We start from the raw sequence: 23,257 nt of genomic DNA, 5'->3' as shown, positions 1-23,257 counted from the left end.
AATCTGAAATGCAGAAATAGTTTTAGGGGGAAAAGCTCTGTTGCGTGATGATTTGCAAAAATATGTCTTCAATATTTTGAAGTCTGGGAGTACTCAGAACTAATGTCAGGGGTCCAATGTCTATTCAGTTATACAACCCTACATAAAATCTTGCCCTAAACTAAAAGTGATAGCACTTAACATTTGATGGCAAAATACTGATACTAGGTTACCATTTACAAAAAAACCCCATATTTTCCAGAAAGGAACATGCTGGGGATCCAGTGTGAATCAACCAATTATTGTGTTTATTCTTGAAGCTTTTATTTTGGAGCCCTGTATCGCAAAATGACACGTTTCACGTTTACAACAGGTATTAGAAATTTGAGATGTTTTCTTTTTTTTAAATTTCTATTTTTGAGTAAAATTGGAGATAATGTTCCAAACCATCATCAAAAAATGCAGAGCAAACTCTTCTGTATATAAACTGTACATAAAAACAAGGCACTATACATTTCGGGGAGATATGAAGGTAGGAAGGTGGTTTCCCACAGAGTCTTCGGAGCCCATGCCGGGAAGTACAAGTTCATTTGTTCGTTTTAGCACCGGAAGCAGCACTGAGAGCAAGTCAGACCTAACGCTGAAGGAGACGCTTCTGGATGCGTGAGAAGGTACGCAGGGGTGCCAGGGCTAATCTCACAGAAGCAACTCCGTCTACCTTTTAATATTATTTTGACACCCAAACAAAAACAAATCTTAAAAGTGAATGAATACATATTGCTTTGTTAAATACATATTTGATTTATATGGTGTTTATATAAATATATATATTTTAGAACCCACAAACTATCAAAATAACACTTTATAAAGAGAATTGCTTCCAAAAAAGATGGGCAGCGTGGAGCTGGACCGGGCGGGCAGCACGGGAGCTGCTGTGCAAGTGCACGTAGGGGCACCTTTATTAACATTACCTGCTGAATCGTGGAAAGAGTTTCCAAAGGGTTCGCTTAAACATTTACAAAATACACAAATCTGGGACAAGCAGTAGAGCTAATAACTTCCGGGTTTGGAAAACTCTGATTAAAAAAAATCTTTTTTTTTTTTTTTTTAAAATACCAGTCCAAAAAAAAAAAAATACCCATTTCCCTGGTCCAATGGTATCGAAAGTGACGACAGAGGTTCCTCCAGCATCTCTCCGCTCAGAACAGACCTTTTGCTTTCTTCAGGTTCACCTGCTTCCAGGCGGGAAGCGCATTGTATTCGTCTCTCGTCATGTCGAGGGCAAACTGCAGAATTGGGAGAGACGCCCCGCGGGTGAGTACAAGGACTCCCACCCGAGCCACGCGTGTTGCCTAAACGCTATCGCACATGAGGACATGCTTACCTCGAAGTCTTCATCAGTGAGATAAATCTCAAGTTTCAGAGGATCAACCCCCTCGGGCAGTGGCCGGGCTAGCAGATCGGCCAGCGGGTAAATGGTTTTACAGAGCTTGGCTAAGACATCTTCCACAAGGGTGATCTGATTTGAAACCTCCGTGTCCTAGAGGAGAGGAGGGAGCAGAGAGAAGCTCACGCCCTGCACCTGTGCAAACGCTCTACCGCGCCTGCACACGCACGGCCCTACCCTCCGCCCAGCGCTGCACGCGTGCGGCCCTACCCTCCGCCCTGTGCCCCAGCCCGTGAGGCTCGCTTGGGGCGAGCAGGGTCTGCAATGGAAAGGAACTGCCCGAAGCCTTACAGTTCTCCTGATTTTTAGATGTCCCCCCACCCCGCCCCACTTCCACCAAATAAACTATGCCTTGGAGCTGCCTTGGAGAAACGTTTAGGGACCATCGCATGAGTGAATTATGGCATAAGATTATTAAATTTGAACTCTAAATACTGGAAGCATTCAAATAATGGAATTTGTTTAAAAGTATTTTTTAAAAACCTTAAAAGGAATCACATCCTCTACCACCAGCCCCCTTTCTTAATCTGGAATAGAAAAAGGTAAGAAAATGCATCTACAATATGCTGTTGAATCTAGATTTAAAAAAAAAAAAAACCACTCTGTGCCTCTAATCTGAAAGGGTTACTCCGGGTAAACGATCTTCCTCTGTTAAACCTGGAAACCCAGGTTGGCTGCCCTCCTTCTGAGCGGCGGGAATGAATGACTAACGGTGTCGCCAAATTCATCAACGACGGTACAGACTAGCGATCTCGGAGTGGGTTTTGGAGCAAGCCTGCGCCTGAGACCCGGGACAAGCTACTGCACGTTTCCGTGCCTCTGCTCCTTCCCTGGAAAAACGGGGATAACACAAAGATGAGTCTTAAAAGACTATTGTGAAAATAAAGGAGAAAATACACGTCAGGAGCTTGGAGCCGCGCCTGGTGCACAGCAAGCACCTGGCGATTGTGTCATGACTGCACGTTGGTGTAGGAGGCCCCAGGTTCCTGGCCGGAAGCCCTCCGGCCTGCACAGGAAGCTGCAAGCCTACTGCCGCCCGGGACCTACATGCATGAGGGAAACGGGAATTACAGCCTTCAGGGCAGACTGCAGGAGGCGGTGACTGTCCGCATAGTCTCTAGTGTGGATTGCATGTTTATGGTAAACGGAGCCCTCCGCCCCTGTGGGCCTCCTCCCAGTGCTGCTTGCACTAAACACGCAGTCGCACTAAACATCCATTGTTAAACAGCAGTGAACTTTTTTTGTTTAAGCCTGTTCAGACCTCCCATAAAATACCCATATCCTCTCCCCTGGAACAGCAGCTCTCCTACGCAATAAGAAAACTGAAACAACAAACCTATTTCCTTACCAAAGGAAAAACAAAACAAAACAAAAAATCCACAAAACAAACCCCAAAAAACAACACACACACACACACACACACACACAACCAAGCCAAAGCAAAGCCAATCGTCCAATTGCTGCTGCTAGCAATGTTAAAAATGCGTGACTCAAGAAATTCGACATAGTGCTGCTGTAAACTTTCTTTTCTTTCTATGCGGTTGGAAATGATAACGTTCTGGTTAATAATATGTGTTAGCAAATACAGGTTATGATAAATGCTTCATGTGCTAACACCACCTGGTCTCATGAAAGACTATTAATGAGCTATTAACACTGCTTATCGGGAGTGACTTACGATACGTTCATTCACTTAGTTATCGGAGCAGGTTAACCCATCACAAGGTTAACGTCTGAAACAAGAGGATTTTGTTGTGCCTACAGGACCTTGAAAAGCAAGAGTTTTAGCTCATAGAAGGACGGGATGGCAGCTTTTATTGAGGTATATTCTTCAGAGTAATTAAGTTCACCCTTGTTTTTAAGTTCGTTTAACGTGAGCACCAGGTGTAGAAAATCAACCAAAATAGTTCAGATGATTTCTCCTCCTCCTGAGATAATGCTTTGTAGACTTGTTAAAGTGTTGTAAAAGGAAAAAAAACGTTTTCTCACTTTGAAAATGCACATGGATGCTTCTCCCCAAGGTGAAGTCAGCCCACAATCCGAAAGGCGGGGAGCTACCTTCACGGGGAAAGAAAGCGCGCTCACCATTTCTGTGATTTCCGCGATGTCCTCTCTGTGCTCCCAGCTGGGGAACATGTTGGTGAATGTCAGGGGCTCCAGACCAGCGTGGATAAGGTAAGACTTAGGGGGCGGCCTCTTGATATTTTTTCCTGTCGGTACACAGAAGGCAATGTCAGTACACCCAGGGTTTGGGTCAGAAGACCTGGGCTTTCTCTGATTTCCCTCAAAATCTTTTCTTCTTTGTTTGGATTTCTTATGGGTAAAATGCAGGTTATGAGTAGTTCATAATAACAGATGGATGATGTTTATACAAAATGTCAATTTTATGCATTTAATATGCATAAAAGTGCATGTAATTGACCTGCGTCTGACAAAATGCTTCTAGGCTCTGGAGGGGAGAAAGCCTCTCTCCGCGGCTTCTGGGTAAGACACTTTCTTTCTCTTGTGCTCCCTTGAAGAGAATGCCTCTGCCTTCCTAAGGCAGCGTTAGGTTCAATGACTGTTAAACAGCTAATGACAGCATTTTATAAGCCACTCTAACTTAACATTTGGTGGAAATGTGTTACTTATTACTGACGAGCTTTTCAAGAGAGAACTGACTGTACGAGCTCAGTGAAACTAATCCATAAAACCTTAAAAGTTAAGAAAGTAATGGCATTTTCACTTTATAAAAAATACGATCAATTTTAGGTTGACGGTAGAGTAAAACGCCATGAGTTGATTATAGATCTTTTTTTTTGTTTTTAGATATAACAATAAAAATAATAATAAAAAGCTTGCCATCGGCTCTCCAGCCCATGTGGGGGAGCTTTCCACTTTCAGCATGGCCGCTATGGGCAGGTGGAGGCCTACGTGTCCCCAGTATGATTAATTCCCAGTGCTAAAGGGTTCTAACCAGTCCAGGGTATTCCCCAATATAGTCTCTGACCTGGAGGGTAGCAGCTTAGATGACCCAGTTATATAAAGGAGAAAAATGAATTCTCATTCATGCTGATAGCCAAGAACACACAATCTCCAAATTTGGAAGCCTCACAAAATTACAGGGGGAAAGTAAGCTTGGCCCCATCACTGTCGGCCAGGCTTTATCGAGGCTGCCCGGCACGCACGGGAAGAGGAAGGCTGATCTGTGGCCCCGACGGTGGGCGAAGCCTGTGGCTGCCCCTCACCTTTGCAATACTGGAGCACGGTCTCCATGGCGTTCTTGCGGTCCGAGGCCCAGCGGATGCGCGCCGAGCCGGTGATCTTGTTCTCGATGGGCCACCAGCCCTGCCACAGGTACACCTCATGGTGATTGTCAACAAGGAAAAGTGCTGTGAGGGCAAGGCCAGACCAGACTATCAGGGGCTCCTCCGTGGACGCTTCCAGGTCACTTTTCCCCACACCTGATGGATGCCTTCCTGTCCCTGTTGCTTTTGTCAGGAGGGCAGAATCCCCTTGGTGGGCCAGGGGAAGGTGTCCATGACGCCTCAGCCCTTGGAACATTCCACCAGAAAAAGCCTCTGGGCAGAGAGGGGTGGGATCTGGGATGCCGGCCTCCTCCCTTCCCTCTCACCACATCCTGTCTCCTTCTGCCCCTCCTCAGCCCCAGGCCTGCCAGCGGCTCTTCTGGGACCTGGCAGTGAGCTGAGTGGAGGGATAGCACACGTGCCTCGCAAGGTGCCTGTGAGCACCGTTTATCTCCCAAGAGCAGATTAAAAACTGGAGAGTGGGGGCACCTGGGTGGCTCAGTCATTAAGCATCTGCCTTTGACCCAGAGCCCTAGGATGGAGCCCCGGGGAGCCTACATCTCCCTCTGCCCCTCCCCCCACTCGTGCTTACTCCCTTGCCCTACAGGTCACTGATGTTAATGCCCCATGTGTGACTGCCTCATAGGTGACTACGTTCATGGTTCTTTTTTTTTTTTAAAGGTTTTATTTATTTATTCGACAGAGACAGCCAGCGAGAGAGGGAACACAAGCAGGGGGAGTGGGAGAGTAAGAAGCAGGCTCATAGCGGAGGAGTCTGATGTGGGGCTCGATCCCATAATGCCGGGATCACGCCCTGAGCCGAAGGCAGATGCTTAAGGGCTGTGCCACCCAGGCGCCCCTACGTTCATGGTTCTTTGCGAGAAAAATAGGCTTTAGAAGTAGATGTGTTCTACCTCTCCTCCCCTCTTCTTCTCATCCCATGGTCACCCTGAGTTTTACTCCATGTGGCTAAGGGGCTCTCACACTTGCTAGGTCCGCCTGCCCTGAGTCCTTTCCTAATGTGCATTTTAGGATCCTGTGCACATCGCACCTGAAAAGCCCAAAGGAGGTTGATGACCCATCCTGAGCCATAGCAGGAAGGGGGGAGCTGCCTCTCTTAAGAAGGTTACTAATATTTCCCACAGTACAGCAATGGAACCAGTTGAGCTTTTAAGGTGGGGGGACCTGGGCGGCCAGGGTCCTGCGAGGTTCCTGGCTGAGGGGAGAAGGCACAAGGGCTTAGACTCGACTGCAGAAGGGCAGGAAGGTCCACGCAGCCGAGTCTCTGGTGACTGTGACTGTCTCAACCAGAACAAGAGCACAGAGGTCCTGTCTTGAGGTGGAGGTTGAATGGAAACAGCCCTGACCTTGGGATCAGAAGACATGGGCGGGAGCCTCAGCCCTGCCCTCCAGCCTTGGCTCGGCAGACACTGTTCTTTGGCTGACTCAGCAGATGCCCCCACCCCCTTGCTCCCTGGCCACTTGCTTTCCCAGGTTCCCTTGTGGCAGAGGGTGGTCATGTGACAGAGCTCTGGCCAATGGGATGTAAGCAGAAGACAGTGGGGGCTTCTGGGAAAGCTTTTGCTTTATCTGATAAAAGGGAGAGACATGGCCGTCCCAGCCCTTTTCCCTACCTCTTCTTTCTGTCTTGAACAAAAACATGATGGCTGGAGCACTGGCAGCCAACTACGGACCATGAAGCAACAAGACTGAGGGGAGGCTGGGAAAATCGCAGAGATTCCAGGCCTGACACAGTTGTACTCAACTTATTCTTAACTGACATATTTGGGTGAGTTAAGTAACCGGGTCTCAGTTTCTTAGATTGTAACATATGGTTGATGTCCCCTTCCTTTTGAGGGAGGTGTGGGGATGAAATTAGGTAACCTAAGAAAGTTACTTGCCAGGGTACTTGGCAAATAAAAATTGTTTACTAAATATGAACATCAAATAAAAAGGCTCTTTGGAAGCTGTATCATCTGTGGCTCAGCAAGTGCCCCCCCGCCCCGCCGCCGGCCGCGGGCCGTACCTGGCTGGGGTGCGCTGTAAAGATCCTCCTGCAGGAAGGGCATAGAATTGACCACAGAGGGGTCTCGGGCAGGATACATGAATTCTGTGGCTGAGAAATCACCAGAAGAACTGCTGAGGATGAACAGGCGGGGTGTGAAGTTAAAATTTCCAGGATCTTTGAAAGAAAAGAGAACAAAGCTGAAGACAAAATATGCACCCAAGTATATCCCAGATAGACTGGAGAATTAACATAAGACATAAAATCATCCAAAAATCAGTGTGAAGATAGGTAAGATTTATGTGAACTTGGAGGTGGGAAGGCCTTTTTAATCATAATTATAAAAGTAATGAACGGAGAAGGGATTTATGTGTTGACAGTATGAAAATGAAAAATTTCACTGCAAAGAAAACCCCAAACAAAATGAAAAGGCAAGTGACAAAATGAGAAATACGGAAACTTATTAATATCTTTAGTATATAAAGAAATATAATAAAGATAAATATTTTAATAAATTGTGCAAAAGGCAAAAATAAAACACCAAAGTAGAATACAAATGACTAAAAAAATAAAGTGTTTAACAGTACGTCCAATTTAAAACATTATAACAGTGCTTAGATATCAGTTTGCCCCACTAATTTTGGCCAAGAGGAAAAGGTAACCTACCAAGGTTCTGACTGCCCTGGGAAATGCACACTCTTCTATGTGTACTGCTGGTGAGAATGGAACTTGGTGCCAATGTCCTGGGGCACCCTTGCCCATACGTACGCTAAATCTTTTCTACCTTTACCATAGCAGTTCTGTATCTAGGAATTTAACTAGAAATAAATGCAGATACTTATTTTAAATTTATTCACAATTCTATTGTATAATGAGGAAAAATTGGAAACAGCTCTCTAAAATTAAACTAAAATAGACAGGTTAAGTAGAAAATGGCATATAGCATCTTCATGGAATAGCCTGTAGCCACAAACATCTAAATATGAACAATTTCTTAAATTGTTCATAATAAAGGGAAAAATCAGGTTATCCAAAATTTTGCTATCCAAAATTTTCTTAAATATAGATATGTATGGATCACATAGAGAAATGTTAATTCTGGTTACCTTTGAGAGAGATGATGATAAGGGACTTAAAGTTTCTTTTTCAACTGCTCTCTGCTTTCAAACGTTTTCCATCACCAACATGCATTACTAAGAAAAACCCTATATGGGCACGTGGGGGGCTCAGTCAGTTAAGCATCCAACTCTTGATTTCAGCTCAGGTCATGATCTCAGGGTTGTGAGATAGAGCCCCTGCTTAAGAGTCTCTCTCCCTCTCCCTCTCCCTGCCACCTCTGGTGTGTGGGTGTGTGTGCGTGTGTGTGTGTGTGCATGCGTGCACGCGCTCTCTCAAAAAAACAAAACAAAACAACAAACAAAACAATATAAAGTTCCTGAAAATGGAGAGGCGGTATCATGGTGTGGTGGTTCTGAGTACATCCCACTGTGGTTCAACCCCAGGCAAGTTGATGAACTTCCCCGTGCCTGTTTCGTCATCGGTAGAAACATGGTGGCATCGGGCTGTGAGGGCTGGGTGGAGGTATTGCAGGTGTTTAGGTGGTGCCTGGCTCCTCCTGAACTGCTTAAAACTTGTCAGTTCTTCTTAGCTTCCTCTGGATTGAAGCTGATCTGTATCTTGTGTATTTCAACGCAAAACTGACCTGTTCTCTAATCTGAACTCCATTATGTCCCTGCACCCAAGATGCTGGCCGGACCGAAAGCAACCTGTTCCACAGGGTCACAGTGTGTCATCTGGTTTCCTGGAATTTTCTTCTTCCCTCTCTTCAAGTCACACTTACCTTCAAGACTCTGTTTAATTGCCGTGTCTTCTGTGGGGTCATGCGTGATTTTCCCGGTGGAACTCGTTTTTTTTTTCAACTCTCAACTTCTTCATTTGTGGCTCTTTCATGACACACACAAGTTTTATTTGGCATTATACCTACCTGTCTTGCATATTATTTCGCGTCCTTATTGGGTTGTAGGCCTGCGAGGACCTAGCCTAGGTCTGATTCATTGGGTGTTGTACATAGTACATACTCAACAAACATGCATTGACTAAATTAATGATGGAAGCTATGGAATGTTCTATTACCTTGAAGCATGCAGTCGTAGGCTTTCCTGTCTCTCCTTCCTAAAGCGTCCCAGAAGCCCAGGGGCTCGGATCCTTCATCACACTCGTGTATCGTCACTTTGCTGCTACTATGCAGTCCTGCCTCCAGGGGACATCTGCACGGAGAAAATCCAGGGTTTTGTTTGTTTGTTTTGTTTTGGACACCCTGGAAGTGTTGGCAGTACAAAATTATTTGAGACTAAATCTACAGACCAGTTCACGATCTCTCTTCTACTTTCTAACTAAAACAACTCTTACTAACGAATGAAAAGTGTGCTCTGTGGTTTACGAGTGTGTGTGTGGGGGGAAGGGGCAATGCGAGGGACTGGCTTGGCCCCTAGAGAGGAATGTACGGTTACATATAAGACGTAGTGAAAGTGATAGACATTTCTATGTATAACATACATACTTACTCTTCCTTGTCCTCTCCTGCTAGAACATAAGCTTCATGGGGACGGAGAATTGGGTTTGTTCACTAGCCAAGTCCCTGGTCCCTAAATCTGGGCTGGCACCAAGTACATACTCAGTCATACCTGCTGAGTGACTGAGTGAATGAGGTCATTGTTTTTCTCAGTGGTCCGGGGGGGAAAAGCCAACGGACCAGGGATGGCTTTGACTACCTCTCTGAAGGTCAGTTACCACCCCTCCCCACTCCCTAGTGCACAGAACAGGGTCTGGAGATGAGACGCTTGGCTTCCCAGCTGGCTGCCCACTGCAAGGGCACTGGCCTCCTGCGTGCTCCTCTCCCCGCAGCGCTGGCTTTGAGGGCGGTCCCAAAGGGACTCTGCCCCCGCCACACTGCTCTGGGGCCCAGGTGATGGACTGGACCAAATGAAACTTCGGTGGCATATCGTGGCCCTGGAAACTTTCAACTTTTACTGTTCAGACGTTACCACTGTCCTCCCAGGTCTCAGCCTGTGGAAATGCTAGGCATCCCCCGAACGCCAGAGCGATGCTGGGCTCACTCTGGCCGTCTGTGGAGCCCGCTGGGCACAGGCTGCAGCCCCCTCCAGACAGTGACCACGCAGTACAACCCACTCCCTTGCAGGCCTTCTCTTCCTGCTTTGTTTTCCCTCTTCCCCTGCGGCCCTCGAGTAATAACACGGCACAGGGTGCGTCCTCCGGCTAGCTGCCTGAGGGTGGGTGCCTGCCCGGGACAGGAACAAAACCCAGCACGTGCTGTGCGTGCCCGACTGCCCCAGGCAGGCTGCCGACTCACTGGCAGGGGGCTGCCCTGGAGCATGCAGAAATATAGTCATCGTCTGAAAAGGGGGCATTTCATAGTCGGGCACGGTTGCTGGTCTCCCCAGCTCTTTTTCAGCTCAATGCTTTGTAACTCTCCCCAGCTCTGGCAGAACTAAAACTCTGAACCCCTAAAAGATATTTAAAAGTTGCTCTCTTTAAATGACAGAGGACCCCAGGCTTTTAGTTCAAAGCCTAATCCAACCTACAAAGAAAACTAAAGCACTTGTTGGGGTCATTTCCCTAGCCCCTCTGTCTTTTTTATGGAAGCAGGTAAATCCTCAGAAAGGGGGGGAAGCCCTCACACGGGCAGTTCTACCAGAGACGTATGTCACATCTGCTTGGACGTCAGAGGCGGCTGACGAAGTTCATAACTACCGCCTGCTAAAGTCCCTTTAAGTACACCGGGGCTTCTACGGGCTTCTACCAGGTATCCTTCCCGCCTTAGCCTGCGTCCCACAGGGAAGCCCCTTCTGGAGAGGCCCTCACGCACAACACTCACTGTTCTTTGATTTTATTTGCTGCAGTCCTTCCAACCTCCTTCGTGTGAGCTTGGGCTTTGCATCCGTGCCACAAGTAAATGAGGGCTTTATTTACGTTGAGGACAACCATGGAAGTCCTGGACCGCAGGCTACTACAGTGACAGGCCACTTCCAGCAAATTTCCTTCCACGGGCACTTCTCCTCGCACACAGTACAGCCTCCACTCGCCTGCAGGGGGCACCAGTGGCATAGAGTTAGGCCGGGTGCTGCTGGGAGAGGAGCCCTCCTCTTGCAGTCACTAGCCCACAACACCACCGCCCAGCCCAGACCGCCCGGCCTGGGGGAGCAGCCGCCAGCTTACTGCCCACCCAGAAAGCACAGTCTTTTGGAGTGAGAAGCAGGTTCATGATGTAGAAAGACCATTTTTACAAAACTTATAAATACCCAGGTAAATCGTATAACAGGCATATTTTAAGAGGCTCCAACGCTAAGCAGTTTTTTGTTTTTTTTTTTTTGGATGCTGGCCCACAAAAATCTCATATTTATAATGGATGACCCACTGAATTCTTTTCTCTCCTAAGAAGAGACAGGGTCACTGTGAGGATTCAGTTTAAGGTGAAGCCATCATCCAGCCTCCTGCATGCAAAGTCGTATCCTGAAGTAAATTCCGTGGGCCTGGGGGAGCTATGAGCTCCCCACACAGCTGATTTGTAGGGCAAATGTTAGGAGGCTTTCAGGGATAAAGACACACGTATATAAAAGGAGATTGACTTTAACTCCTCTTGTGTGTAAAAACATCTTCCAGGAGAGGGAAAACAGTTTAATTCCGAGAGTAAAAGTGACTTACTTTGTGCATTTTCCTCCTCCTCTTCCCGTCTCCCAGAGTGCACAACCATCCCGCCCTGGAAACACTGCAGAAAGCAGGGGGGCTCCTTTCCCTGCAGAACCTGGACCTTCCAATGTAAACATAGTCAAATAAGTAACATGTACTGGCTTTTCAGAGTCTTAAAAATAATACATGCTTATGGTAGAAAATCTGGAAAATATCATGAAGTGCAAACAAAAGCCAGTGATAATGCTATTATCTCAAGATAACCACTATAAAAATTCTAGGGCATAGCTTTCCTTTCGAAGTATTTTCCAGGTATATGGTTTTCACAAGCAAAAATAGGATTGTTGTTTTATGTTCCTTTATACTGATTTTCTTCACTTGATGTTTTTCGGTCACCAAAGGCTCTTAATGGTACTCCATGGTATAGAGGTAACATGACTGATTTAAACACATTTTAAACAAAATCTCTCAGCAAGGAGAACGACTGATCATGTAGTAATTCTGGGGGAAAGAATGGTCTCTTTTGCAACCATGCCAGAGTCTACTCACGGAGCCATGTGCCTGCCGACCACAGCCTCCCCCTCGCCTGTGAACCTCTGTGTTCCAGCAGGTGTTAGCTGCTCATGAAACTGTGTGGGTTGACCCCACTCACTCTCACGCCGGCTAGACGTTTTCCTTTAACAAGGAAACTGGTGATTGAGCCTGGCGGTCCGGGCATGCCGAGAGGTAGGAAGCATTTCCCACCAAGTGTTAACTTACCAATCTCAGGGCCCGTTCTGCATAATTAAGTGCCATTTTGTGGCAGTGTTTTATAGGTCTGAAGTGTTCTTACATCCATTGGCTTGACAAAAAAAAAAAAAGCTCAAACTGGAGAAGTTAAGACTCAAAATTCTAAGGGGGATTTTGAAGGCATGATTAAAACATGGCCTTTACAAAAATTAAAAAGGCAGCTGAAATGACCCACAATTAAGAATCAATTAAAATGCAGTGGTCATTAACAATTATTTACAATTATTATATGTTCTACAGTAGGAAATATATATTTCTTAGGGAAGAAGAGTGGCTCTTAGGAATCTAGAAGGATAATGATTTTGGAGAAAATTCCTCTGTTCTCTTCCCTTGTGCTATTGTTAACTACTCATCCAAAATAGTGAAGGTATTTGCACATGGCATCATGTTCTCCCGAAACCCCACAGTCAACTCTTAATTACTAAAGTATGGGGCCTGAGGCAAAGATAATCCGAACATCAAAAAGAACTGTTTACAAGGTCTTGGCATGGGGCATTATACAGGCCCTGAGGGAAGACCAGTGCGCACCATCCCTTTCATGCTTGTAGGGAAAGACGGATAATAGATAAGTAAACACACTGTCTTCAGAATGTAAACAAAATGACAAACTGACCATGTAGTTTTAAGTAGTGGTAGTAATGGTCAGTGCTATAAAGCAAAGCATAGTAACAAATCAGAGAACGGGAAGGGATTTGGATAAAACAGGTGCCATTCAAACAGATATCTGAATCTAATGAGGTTGAAAGTTACTTATGGGTACAGAGGAAATGTTCCAGACGGGAAACTGTGCAAAGGCCCTGGGGTGGGTGGAAAGAAGCCTGCCTGAGGAATGGCAAAAAAAGGCTAAAGTAGCCCTGGCCACGGTGCAAGACAGGGGTGAGGGGGTGGGAGAGGTGTGCAGGGCCAGCCACGAAGGTGCTGGCCGAACACGAGGAGAATGCTTTAACTGCAGTCCAAGTGGGGTGGAGAGAGAGGGAATGACATGATCTGACGTGATCCCGAAAAATCACTCAGGCTGCTGTGAGGAATGCAGACGATGGGAATACTAATTTTTATGTTAATCTCTGATATTTCCTTAGGCTAGATCTGTGTAAGTGGAAAAAGTGACCCAAGTTTACGAGAATTTTTAGGTTCTTGAGCCAAACTGCTTTTCAGGATGGCTCTTTCAAGCTATCCTTCCCAACGGAAGCATCCCACTGAATCCTTACCAGCCCCGGATCCATTCTTTACAAAATCTCCACCAGTTTTAGAAGTGGAAAATAGCATCTCTTTGTTTTATTTATAATTCCTTGAGTATTCGTTAAGTGGAAACTTTAAAAAGAACTACTCACTGGCACTTTGTACTTGATTTGTGGATTTACTATTTGCAGACACAACATCTCATCTACGAGCACATGACTCCCGGCCAGGCTGCGGGGAGATGAGCGCGGAGGCCCAGCCTGGAATCTGGAGAAGCCGGCCAGGACTAAATGTCACTTGCGTGATGCTGTCTTTGTTCGCTGGACTGGGTCCTCAGGGCACCAGGCCACACGCCCTGCGGCTCCCCAGGAAGGCCGAGTCTCTCCTCCCCTGGGGCAGCCACTTTCCAGGACTTACCTGGGCACCCCTCTCCTCATCCAGCTCCACCGTCATCAGAGCCGACGTGCCCTTCTCACTCACGGTCGACTGCCGGCCTTGCCAGAAGAAGTAGACACACTTCTCCTTGCCGGCCACCCGTACCGAGTGCTCTCCCTTTTGTCGACTTCCCACTGCGAACACACAGAACCCAAGAGGGCGGGGTAAACAGCTGAGAAGCCAAGAGAAGAGCAAATATATGGCTTTCTTCTCCAGGCTCTGTGAGGACAAACTGTGAAGAAATAGCTTTTGGGCATGGGGCTGAGGAGAAAACGAAACATCTTTCTTCCAGTTAACTGATCCCGAGCCTCCAAATTGGAGAAAAAATGATCTCGCCTTCTTGATACCCTGAGAAAAACACCTGTCATCCTACAGGAAGGCGGCAGATCACTCCAAGTGTGCGACACAGAAAAATGGCGGCTTCCAGAGCAGGAGTCCCGAAGACACAAATGCATTTTCCATATCACACTGCTTTTTTTGGCAAAAGATTAGCTGGTAGAGAAAAGATATTGAAAACAACAGCTGGGCCAGCTTTACGCACAAAGGGAAAAATTTAGTCTGTGAAAACGATTCTAGTAAAAAAAATAAAAAAAAAAACCACTCTGAAGTTTCCAAATTCCGTCAGAAATGGAAGAGCTCTATTGCTGACATATCACTTTCCTAAGCTAATCTAGGATTTCAGTCACGTCTGTCCCCAGCACGGCAGCGAGGACCAAGTGCTGGCTGTCCTTACTGCCTGGCACGTCACAGGCACTCGGTCAACGTTGGCGGCACCTGGGACACAGGTCTCACTGCAGAGCAGCCGCTGAAAGTCCACTGGGCAAGTGTCATTTTAAAAAGGCCGTATTTCAGACCTCGCCTCGTGACTTTTAGTTGTACACCACACTCCCGATTCCTCTCATTCATTCATTCATTCATTCATTCAGCAGATATTCACTGAGCACCTACAGTGTGCCCGGGACTCTTCGCGATACCAGGATGGGCAAGACAGACCGCTGCCCTGCTCTCCTTCCAACAGATAAGCAAGACAGTTCCAGGTAGTCCCAAGTGCCCCGCGGAAGACAGACAGGGGGACGTGACCGGGAGCAGGGTGAGTACCGATGGGATCTCCTGTTGAGGGAAGGCCTCTCTGAGGAGGTGACCAATGACAACATGACAGGACCTGCAGGCAGAACTTTCTGGAATGAATGAGGTCAGGAGACTACGCTGGCACCTCAGATGCCTGCCTGGGTGGTCCCAGAAAGTGGCAATCAACGAGGGGAGAAAACAGGCGGTTAGAGCCCCCACGCTTGTTGAAAATGAAAGATGGTAACTGGATTCTCTGGGTCCATATGAACTCAATTTTTCTCAGCTCTGATCCCATTTACAACATCACAGCTGTCTTGAGGTTTGAAGGTAAGAAGAAAGCTCCTTTAAGTTCTTAAGAGGCCAGGGCCATATTTATTTGGTTTTTTGGCCCTTTAGCAAAGCACTCTGTAAACAGTTTTCATAAGTGATTATAATAATTCTTACACCACTTGGCCTAAGCATAACCTTTAGTGCCTTCTTTTGTGGACTTGAACTGGTCTATTTCATGTATTTTTAAGTGGACAAAATGAAAGAGAAACTGTGAATGAACCGGTTAGGCATATTCACAATTACTTTGGAAGCCACTCCTTTGAAATTTCTGCTATTTTAGATAGGAACAAAACTTTGCCTTTGATTAGCAAATCCCACTCTTCAAAGTAGTGAAAATTAATCCTGTCGGCTGGGGAAAGATATGCTTACAACAGGCCACTGAAGTTGAGACATATCTTGACGTTTGTTAGCACTTACACAGACTGTGTGAGTATATGTTCAGGTTTCAAGAATAACCCATGTTTTAGCACCTAACATCCTAATGTGGACTTCAGTATCTGATCGAAAATATAACCATTTTCTTAAAATATTTCATAACAGTTTTCAGTACTTTCCCTTGGAATTTTCATCAATATATCCCAATTTAATCCTACACACAACTTAATTTTTAGTTCATTTATTTTTACTTTTAGCAAGGTAAAGAGTCAGCTTCCATCAGTAAGAAATTATGGACTGTAACCTTTAGAGCCTTGATCAGATGGCTAATTTAAAGGGTTGATGCATCGTGCCTCCAACCACTTTCCGGAGTCAGTGTGTGACCAGTGGTCGTATTACGACTGGACCGAAGAACATGAGAGAACTGCTGCTGGTCAGGTAGTCTGGCAGCAGAATCCCATTACTGGCCACCTACTCACAGCAGCTCGACCTGTATCGCGCCCCAGAGCTGCCTGGCCTGGTTACTGGGGCAGGATCCAACCCACCGAGGCTTCGGTCTCCCTTCCCTGGAGCGCACGGTTCGCTCCGCAAGGAGTTTCTCCCTGCGCCCGTGCAGGCTGGCTGGTGTCCGCCAGGAGGACGACTGTACTGTCTCTACAGCCACTGGATTCTGCCGACCCTGTCTCAGAAGAGCTTCCCGAGCCGTGAGTTCAGTCCTGTTTGCAGGTATAGCCCTTGTGGGGAACGAGTGATGAGGGGCTGGACCGCAGTCACCAGCGGGCCACTGTTAATGCCATTGGGCTATGCTGCTCTGCTCCCAGAGGGACCGTCTGGAATCTGAACGCTCCCTGCTCTAACTTAATGCTCTGCAGCTGGACTTCTTCAGAGTTGTAACTTCCCTCGTACAGATGCTGCTAGAGCTGGCTGTGAGATGTGCACTGTGTTTACCGGGAAGAAACACAGAAAATAGCTGCCTGCGCCAAATCGTTATTGCTTAGGGGCCCCCAAGAGGACAGCCTACGAAGGCCTCAGAAATCTTAGATTTATGTGATTCACAGTGATTTTGCTTTTGTTGCCCAGGACATCGGTGACGATTGTTTCTGTGCCAGGCACATGCTAAACATTATACATACTAGATTATAATAATCTGTGGGCTGGGTATCAACTCTGTTTCCTAGGTGAGAACACCAAGGCTCAGACAGGCTGAGTCACTTTATGCACCTTGCAGAACCGGTATGTAGGGCCTGAGAGAAGATGCAGACCTGGGCTGTAAGGCCCCAGGGCCTGGGGCCTTATCTCCAAGCCCCAGGGGCCTCCTTAGGAATGGGAAAGGGGCTTTCAGGGTCCTAATCTCCTCCCTACCTGCTGTGTGGCTTGGGGCAGGTGACAGAATCCTGCATCCTGACCCTCACTGAGAAATCAGCATAACCATAGGGTATATCCCGTGGAGCCTCCGGGAGGCACTCAACCAGAGGGAGGAGCCAGCCCTGTGGGGCCCTGGGCCCGGAGGGCCTCCAGGCCTCCATCCCGGAACAGCTCTGGGCACAGCCTCCTGTCCTGCCGGCCAATGCCCATCCACTGGCCGCTGGGGGGGGGGGTGGTTTGCGGGGTGGTTTCCCCAGCCTCGGGGAACCAGTCTCTCCTCCCACACGTGCCATAGTTGCTTCTCCCCACACTTGCCTTAACTGGCATGTATGCCATATGCTTCTTGAAGGCAGGGCCTATGTATTTACGTACTCCCTAAGATAAGTGTCTTATACCCAGAAGACAGATCAGGTGCTCAGTAAATGCCGTCCGTTGATTAACAGACTTACTTTTGATCAAGTAGGAAAGAAATCAAATGGTTTTGAGCCTGCGGGTGTCTGATCAGCTGACCACGGCCTCCACCCCCAGGGCCCCAGGGCAGCCACAGCTGGACAGCAAGGAGGCTGTCAAGGGGTGAATAAACCCTCGGGAGCTGAGTCTCGAAATCACAAAGCTGTGACAAACTCTAAAATGTGGGGCTGAGGGATGCTGCAGAGAACCAGCTACTTCTTGGAAGGGAGAAAGGATTCTCCCTCCAAAGTCCACTGGCCCTCTTCCCTCACCGCCTCTGTGCAAAGCACACAACTGAGTGTTTCGCTGAGTATCTCCCTGACAGGAACCGTGAGCAGTTTGACTGTGTATTTATTCTACCAGATCCACACAGCGGGTTAGTGCTCTCACCCTCAGAGGAAATAGCTTCTTTTACTTTTCATAAATCTTTTGTGCGTCACTACACCATTTGGTTTCAGTTCTAAGTCATCCAGATATGCTTAAGACTTGGATTTAAGCAGCAGACAGCCACATGGTAAATATCATTTGGAGGCAAATCCTCACTTTCCTAGAGAACCTCTGGGGACGGGGCAGGGGAGGAGGGAGGGGAGCAGAGAAACCTTAACGTGCACGTTTAACGTCTCTAAGGAAACATGACATTCGTTAGCAATGCTAGCTCGTCGGGATCCAGCTTTAAAGTCCGCTCAGTGGTTCTCGAAGCCAACGAGCAGACTGGCGCCCTGTCCCCGCGGCTGAGGGGCTCTCAGACGCACTGGCTCCCGGGCCACAGAGCCGGGGCCACCCCGCGTGGGCGTGAGGAGAACGGAAGCGCTCACTAACCTGCGGTGCTCACCATGAACTTCCACTTGACCACATAGGCGTCTCCCTCGTGGAACTGCCCGATGCTCTGTTTGGGGAGCCTGCTGTAGTCAAACTCGAGGATGTGCCAGACGTCCACAGAGACACTGGCAATCTCAAAGTGCCTCCTGTCGTCCCCTTCCACCAGGCCGTAGCCGCGACCCACATTCACCCCGTCCAGCACCGTGCCCATTGTCGCCTGGGGCACGGGCACCATCCGCGCCACGTCGTACGGCTTGACTTCGGCCCTAGGATCTTCCTACGAGGGAACGTACGAATGTGGGTTCAGTGGCCTCCTTTTACAGCATTTCTTGTCCCACTCACTGCTGTCTGACTGTTCATGGGACAGCATAAAAGTAAGGCTCTCCCGCTCTGTCTCGGCGTTTCACTGCATTTTGGGGAAAGACTAGGGAGGCCTGAATAGCCCCCCACGACAGTGAATGGGTCACCTGTAAACCCGGAGGCACAGACAGGCCTACTTCATCTCCAGGAGGTACAGCATAACTGGAAACCCTTTCGCTGGTCTCCCAGCAAACCCGGGGAAGGCTTTTGGCTTCAAGGCCTCTTTTGTTGGGACCTCGACTAAGGCCTGAAGTTTAAGACTTGATTCCCCAAAATACCTTTTGCTGGGCAAGTTCGCTGGTGCTCTTTTCATTAGGTCTCTTCAGTTCGGTCCAATCGAGAAATTTCTCTTTGAACAAAATAGTCTCATTGTGTTCCGTAAGTCTCCCGAATATTGCCCAATCAGGTCGCCCCTGTCCTTTTCTGCAAGGGTGGGTGGGTGNGTGGGGGAGGAGACAGGAAAAGAACCCAGATTAAGCCATGTGAGAACAAAGGAAAGGAATGGAAAACAGACACACGTGGCTACTGAAAACAACTGAGACTACATTAGTGGCATAGAGAATGAATGGTTCATGTCGTCAGATGTGATATTGTAGTATTTCAGCCTGAAGCCTGGCGAGGCTTTGTGTGCACAGAGTTGATGTGCCTGAATGCGATGTGAATCCCATCAGGACTCGTGTTTTCTTTTATTCTGGAAAATTCTTGTATCTGGGATCCGCTGGGGGCGGTGCACAGACTGGGAGCTAGACGGCAGCAAGAGCCACACGCACATCGTCCTTGCCTGCTTCTGCATGCGCTCAGAATCCCCTGCCGGTGCTCAGCACATGCCTGTCACTTTAACGGGGAGATGGGGGGGAGGCAGAGCTCACCCTGAATTCTCTATTAAGTCCTGTTACAACGAAGCTCTCCAGTGTCCACGAACAGATGAAATTCTCCTCTGTTACTAACATGGGCATACTTTCATAGATCATAAAGAGAATTTCTGCATATTTATTTCTAGGCCACCAGACACAACAGCGGGCCAGGGGAGGACAATGGCACAGAAAAGGAAGTGGCCCAGCCCAACCTGGAGGCCTGGTCCTGCCTCAGGGTCTCAGAACTTGAAACCACTCGAACACTGGTAACTCAGAAACAGGCAGAGTCGAGGAAACGGTGGCTGAAGAGGATTCATGCAGGCATCGCTCATCCTTCCGAATCTATCTTTGGTTGTGAACAGAGACCGGGATGCATGTACCCCATGAGACTGCCGAGCAGAGCTCACTGGGCCCTACTGTGGTCTGTGCGCCATCACTTCCTGTTTCGTCAGGACTACGGTTCTGACGTCACGGCTAAGGCACGTCAAGGAGGCTGCCTGTTCCTAGGGAGACTGCTGGGGTAAAGCAGGGTATACAAACACTTCCACCTCGTACTCCTGCGGGACTCTGGAACCAAGTACCAGCAAGTCTGGAGAATTCAGGACTCCCTTGCAAGGCTGGGGTCTTTCACAGCAAATGTCTGAATGACCATCTTCGATACAAATTTTACTCTGCTGACTTGCTAGGATGCCTATCGGAAGAGGACTTGCTTTCAGCTTTAGACAGTGATCTTTTAGGCTGGGAGTCAAGCAAGCATGAGCGGCAGTGGGTTGCAGGGTGAGGCGGAAGCTATGAGCGGGAGCAGGTGAACTTCTTCCTCCATGCTGACTTCCATGTTTGAACTGGGCTAAGTCTGGACACCTCAGTGCTTCAGCCCCCTCATCTGGTAGGAAGGGCTCGGTGCTTAATCTTGGCTGGCCCTTAGAAGGAGCCCTGAGGAGGCTCTTAAGACGCACTGACACGTAAGCCCCACACCACACAAACTGAGAGTACATGGCTGGAGCTGGGGCTGGGCCTGGGATGTGCAATTTTGTAAAGCTTCTCAGGGAATTCTGACCTGGGACATGGTGAGAACCAATGGGTTCAGTGCTCACTCATCTACTCCCAGCAGGAAATATTAAAGTTACAATCATTATTTCAATACAGTATCCTCCCTCTCACTCCCTGTCTCCCAAAAGGCATAGAATCATCTACTGACAAATAAATGGTAATTCCAAATAAATGGAATTCAAGGGCTACGCTGAGAAGGTGTGAAACCAGAAGGAAATATGTTGCGTTTGCACCTTCAGACCAATGGCGGAATTCCAGATCCTGGGAAGCTTTTCAGATCAGCAAGTAATTTGTTCCAACAATCGCCAGTCCTCCACCAGGACAGTCACCTGGAACGCCGCAGGGGGGAACAATTTGTTCACCTCAAAAAAGGAGACTGAACAGTGTCCAGAAGATGCCAGCATCCACATTTCCGCATCAGTTAGGCAAAAGCTAACGGAATGTCCTTTCTGTGAATATTCAGGGTACTGCCTACAGTCAGTTATGAAGAGGAAACCCTACGAAGAGTGACAGCAGATGAGCGTGGTGGGGACTCAGGCCCGCTGAGGGAATCCACACCATCGGCAGGTGAGGGGAATACCTGGGAATAAGCGGATTGCATTCTCCAGGGTCTAACGGGTTGATATCGCAGTTCTCATAGTCAAAGGTCCCGTTCCATAAGTGCTTTGCCAGCTGAAAAGCTATTTTCCGTTGTGCTAATGTGACTTCTTTTCCATGCCACACGTACACCTCACTACCGAAGTCAAACACCAGTACCTGGGAAGGCGGCAGAGAAGAACAGGTTAACTTCAAAGTCGTGCTCCGGCTGAATGAGGGTCTGTACTGACGGAGTGTGATGGGTGACCAGCTGGCGCTGTGATTTCCATCCTGTCCTGAACTCTCAAACTCCCTGGCGCTTTTGATTCATAGAAGACTTACCTGCCTTCCTTCCCTTCTTCTTCCCTGTCTCCCTCCTTTGTTCTTTCATTCTCTTAGCATATACAGAGGCCACTTCTTAAATGCCAGGCCCCAAGGACCAGTGAGGTGGTCTCCCCTCTGTATGGTTCCAGCACCCTCCAGGGCAGAGACTACACTGTACTTACATTTATAGGACTTTACTATGGGTTTGCTGAATGAATACGTGAATGTAATGCTATTTATTTCCATGCCAGTGGTTTATTCAACTCTTTCTTCCTAGAATAAGTTCATGTCCATCAATCCAAATCCTACCCAACTGCCAACTAGGCTCAACTGTACCTTCTCTTTAAAATTACTCCTGATTATTTCTTTTCTGTGATTTTTGTTTTTCCATTTAAATGCCCATGTGTGTCATGCAATCCACCTAGTTTTGGATGCCATTCTTTCTAATATTCCTCTATCCATGAAATTTAAGGTTCTTTTGTGTCTTCCATTTTTTCTGCAATACTTATAAAATACAGAATGGTACTGACAATGTATATGCATTTAGTAAATATTTACCAGGATAAGAGAAAAAAAACCTAGTATATTACTTGGCAAACCCAAATTATATAAACATGCATCTATTATTCCTGAAACTTAAGGACTGAAAAAATTTTATTGAAGGTTTACAGGAAATCCAGAGACAGTGCTAAGGAGTATTTACATCTTATTCCCTGGTTATATTGAGATATACTCGACACACAGCACAATGTAAGTTTAAGGTATAAGGCATAATGACTTGACTTACACATATTGTGAAATGATTACTACAATTTAGTTTAGCTGACATCCAACACTTCATACAGATATGAAAAGAAAAAGAATACAAAAGAAAAAAACAAAAGAAAGAAAGAAAGAAAGAAAGAAAGAAAGAAAGAAAGAAAGAAAGAAATTTACATTTTGCCTAAAACAGAAAGCCTTCAATGACCCATGCCTCCTCTGAACAATATTCTGAACTCTATGCTCGTATTTAAGATGAAGTAATGGTTTGGATTCACAATATCCTTTAAAAATATGTCACTGTTCAACAACAGGCATGACCACTGGCCAGTGTTTCTCAGGCACTTCTGATCGATTTTATTGGGCAGCCCCGTGCAAAGCGCTCTCTTGGCGAGGGGGTGCCCACGTACTGTACCTCTTTTGACTGCAGAAGGGAGCACTTGGGAATCTTCCCCCAGTAGTCGTCATCCGGGACAAGTTTGTCGTCCATCAGACGGTAAATGCAGTTTGTTTCAATTATGGCTGTTTCATAAAGTTCATCTTCCTTTGGGTCTCCAGCAGCTTTGGGAGGAGAACAATAGACAGTATGACATTTTACACTGGAAAGTGGCTGATTTAGAAGAATGAAGTAGGGGAGAAGAAAAGTCTCGCGATTCTCTGAAATACAGTAAACTCTTACACTGGTAATTGGTTTGGCCGCCCAGAAGCTTCCAGAAGTCTTTGGCCGCGTGAGTGTGTGTATTAATTCCTTCTTCGATAGTCTGGACATAAGTAGCTCTACAACCAAGTTCCCTCTTTGTCTGAATTAAACTTGCGAGTTCGGAGGCCTAGAAAAAGGGAGGAGCACGATGACCTAGGCAGACGAGCCTGTGGTGAGGCAGAGGGCACATACTGAAGTCGGAAGCCAAAAATGGTGGGTCTGCGAGGAAGACCATGTGACCACAGGGGCTGCAGGCACCGGTTCTTGGGTATTTTCAGCAAGGTCGGTCAAGAGAATGGAACTCAAGGACCAGGGGGTACAATTCTCTAGAGCAACAGTTCTTTATTTTCAAATTCAATAGATCACTTGTGAAGTTCTGGAAAAATACCCATTCTCTGG

The 23,257-nt window shown here is 47.3% G+C and overlaps 1 protein-coding gene across 14 annotated transcripts in view; it reads right to left on the bottom strand.

The window, feature by feature from the left end:
- Nucleotides 1-259: 259 nt before the first annotated feature.
- Nucleotides 260-23,257, bottom strand: part of SVIL (supervillin) — a 231,567-nt gene continuing 208,569 nt past the window's right edge. For all 14 annotated transcript variants that reach the window (XM_034643768.1, XM_034643767.1, XM_034643766.1 and 11 more), the window contains 14 exons: nucleotides 22,838-22,985; nucleotides 22,574-22,719; nucleotides 21,080-21,255; nucleotides 18,874-19,018; nucleotides 18,236-18,512; nucleotides 13,811-13,962; nucleotides 11,441-11,546; nucleotides 10,614-10,821; nucleotides 8,852-8,985; nucleotides 6,740-6,895; nucleotides 4,654-4,797; nucleotides 3,512-3,636; nucleotides 1,364-1,519; nucleotides 260-1,265 (listed from right to left, as the gene is read on the bottom strand). In XM_034643768.1, coding sequence (XP_034499659.1) covers nucleotides 1,179-1,265; nucleotides 1,364-1,519; nucleotides 3,512-3,636; nucleotides 4,654-4,797; nucleotides 6,740-6,895; nucleotides 8,852-8,985; nucleotides 10,614-10,821; nucleotides 11,441-11,546; nucleotides 13,811-13,962; nucleotides 18,236-18,512; nucleotides 18,874-19,018; nucleotides 21,080-21,255; nucleotides 22,574-22,719; nucleotides 22,838-22,985 — 2,160 coding nt within the window. In that variant the 3' untranslated portion in view covers nucleotides 260-1,178. The remainder of the gene's footprint in view (nucleotides 1,266-1,363; nucleotides 1,520-3,511; nucleotides 3,637-4,653; nucleotides 4,798-6,739; nucleotides 6,896-8,851; nucleotides 8,986-10,613; nucleotides 10,822-11,440; nucleotides 11,547-13,810; nucleotides 13,963-18,235; nucleotides 18,513-18,873; nucleotides 19,019-21,079; nucleotides 21,256-22,573; nucleotides 22,720-22,837; nucleotides 22,986-23,257) is intronic.

The sequence above is a fragment of the Ailuropoda melanoleuca genome, chromosome 15, assembly GCF_002007445.2.
Source record: "Ailuropoda melanoleuca isolate Jingjing chromosome 15, ASM200744v2, whole genome shotgun sequence".
In the NCBI taxonomy this organism is placed as follows: domain Eukaryota; kingdom Metazoa; phylum Chordata; class Mammalia; order Carnivora; family Ursidae; genus Ailuropoda; species Ailuropoda melanoleuca.
This window is presented reverse-complemented; position numbering and strand designations above follow the sequence as displayed.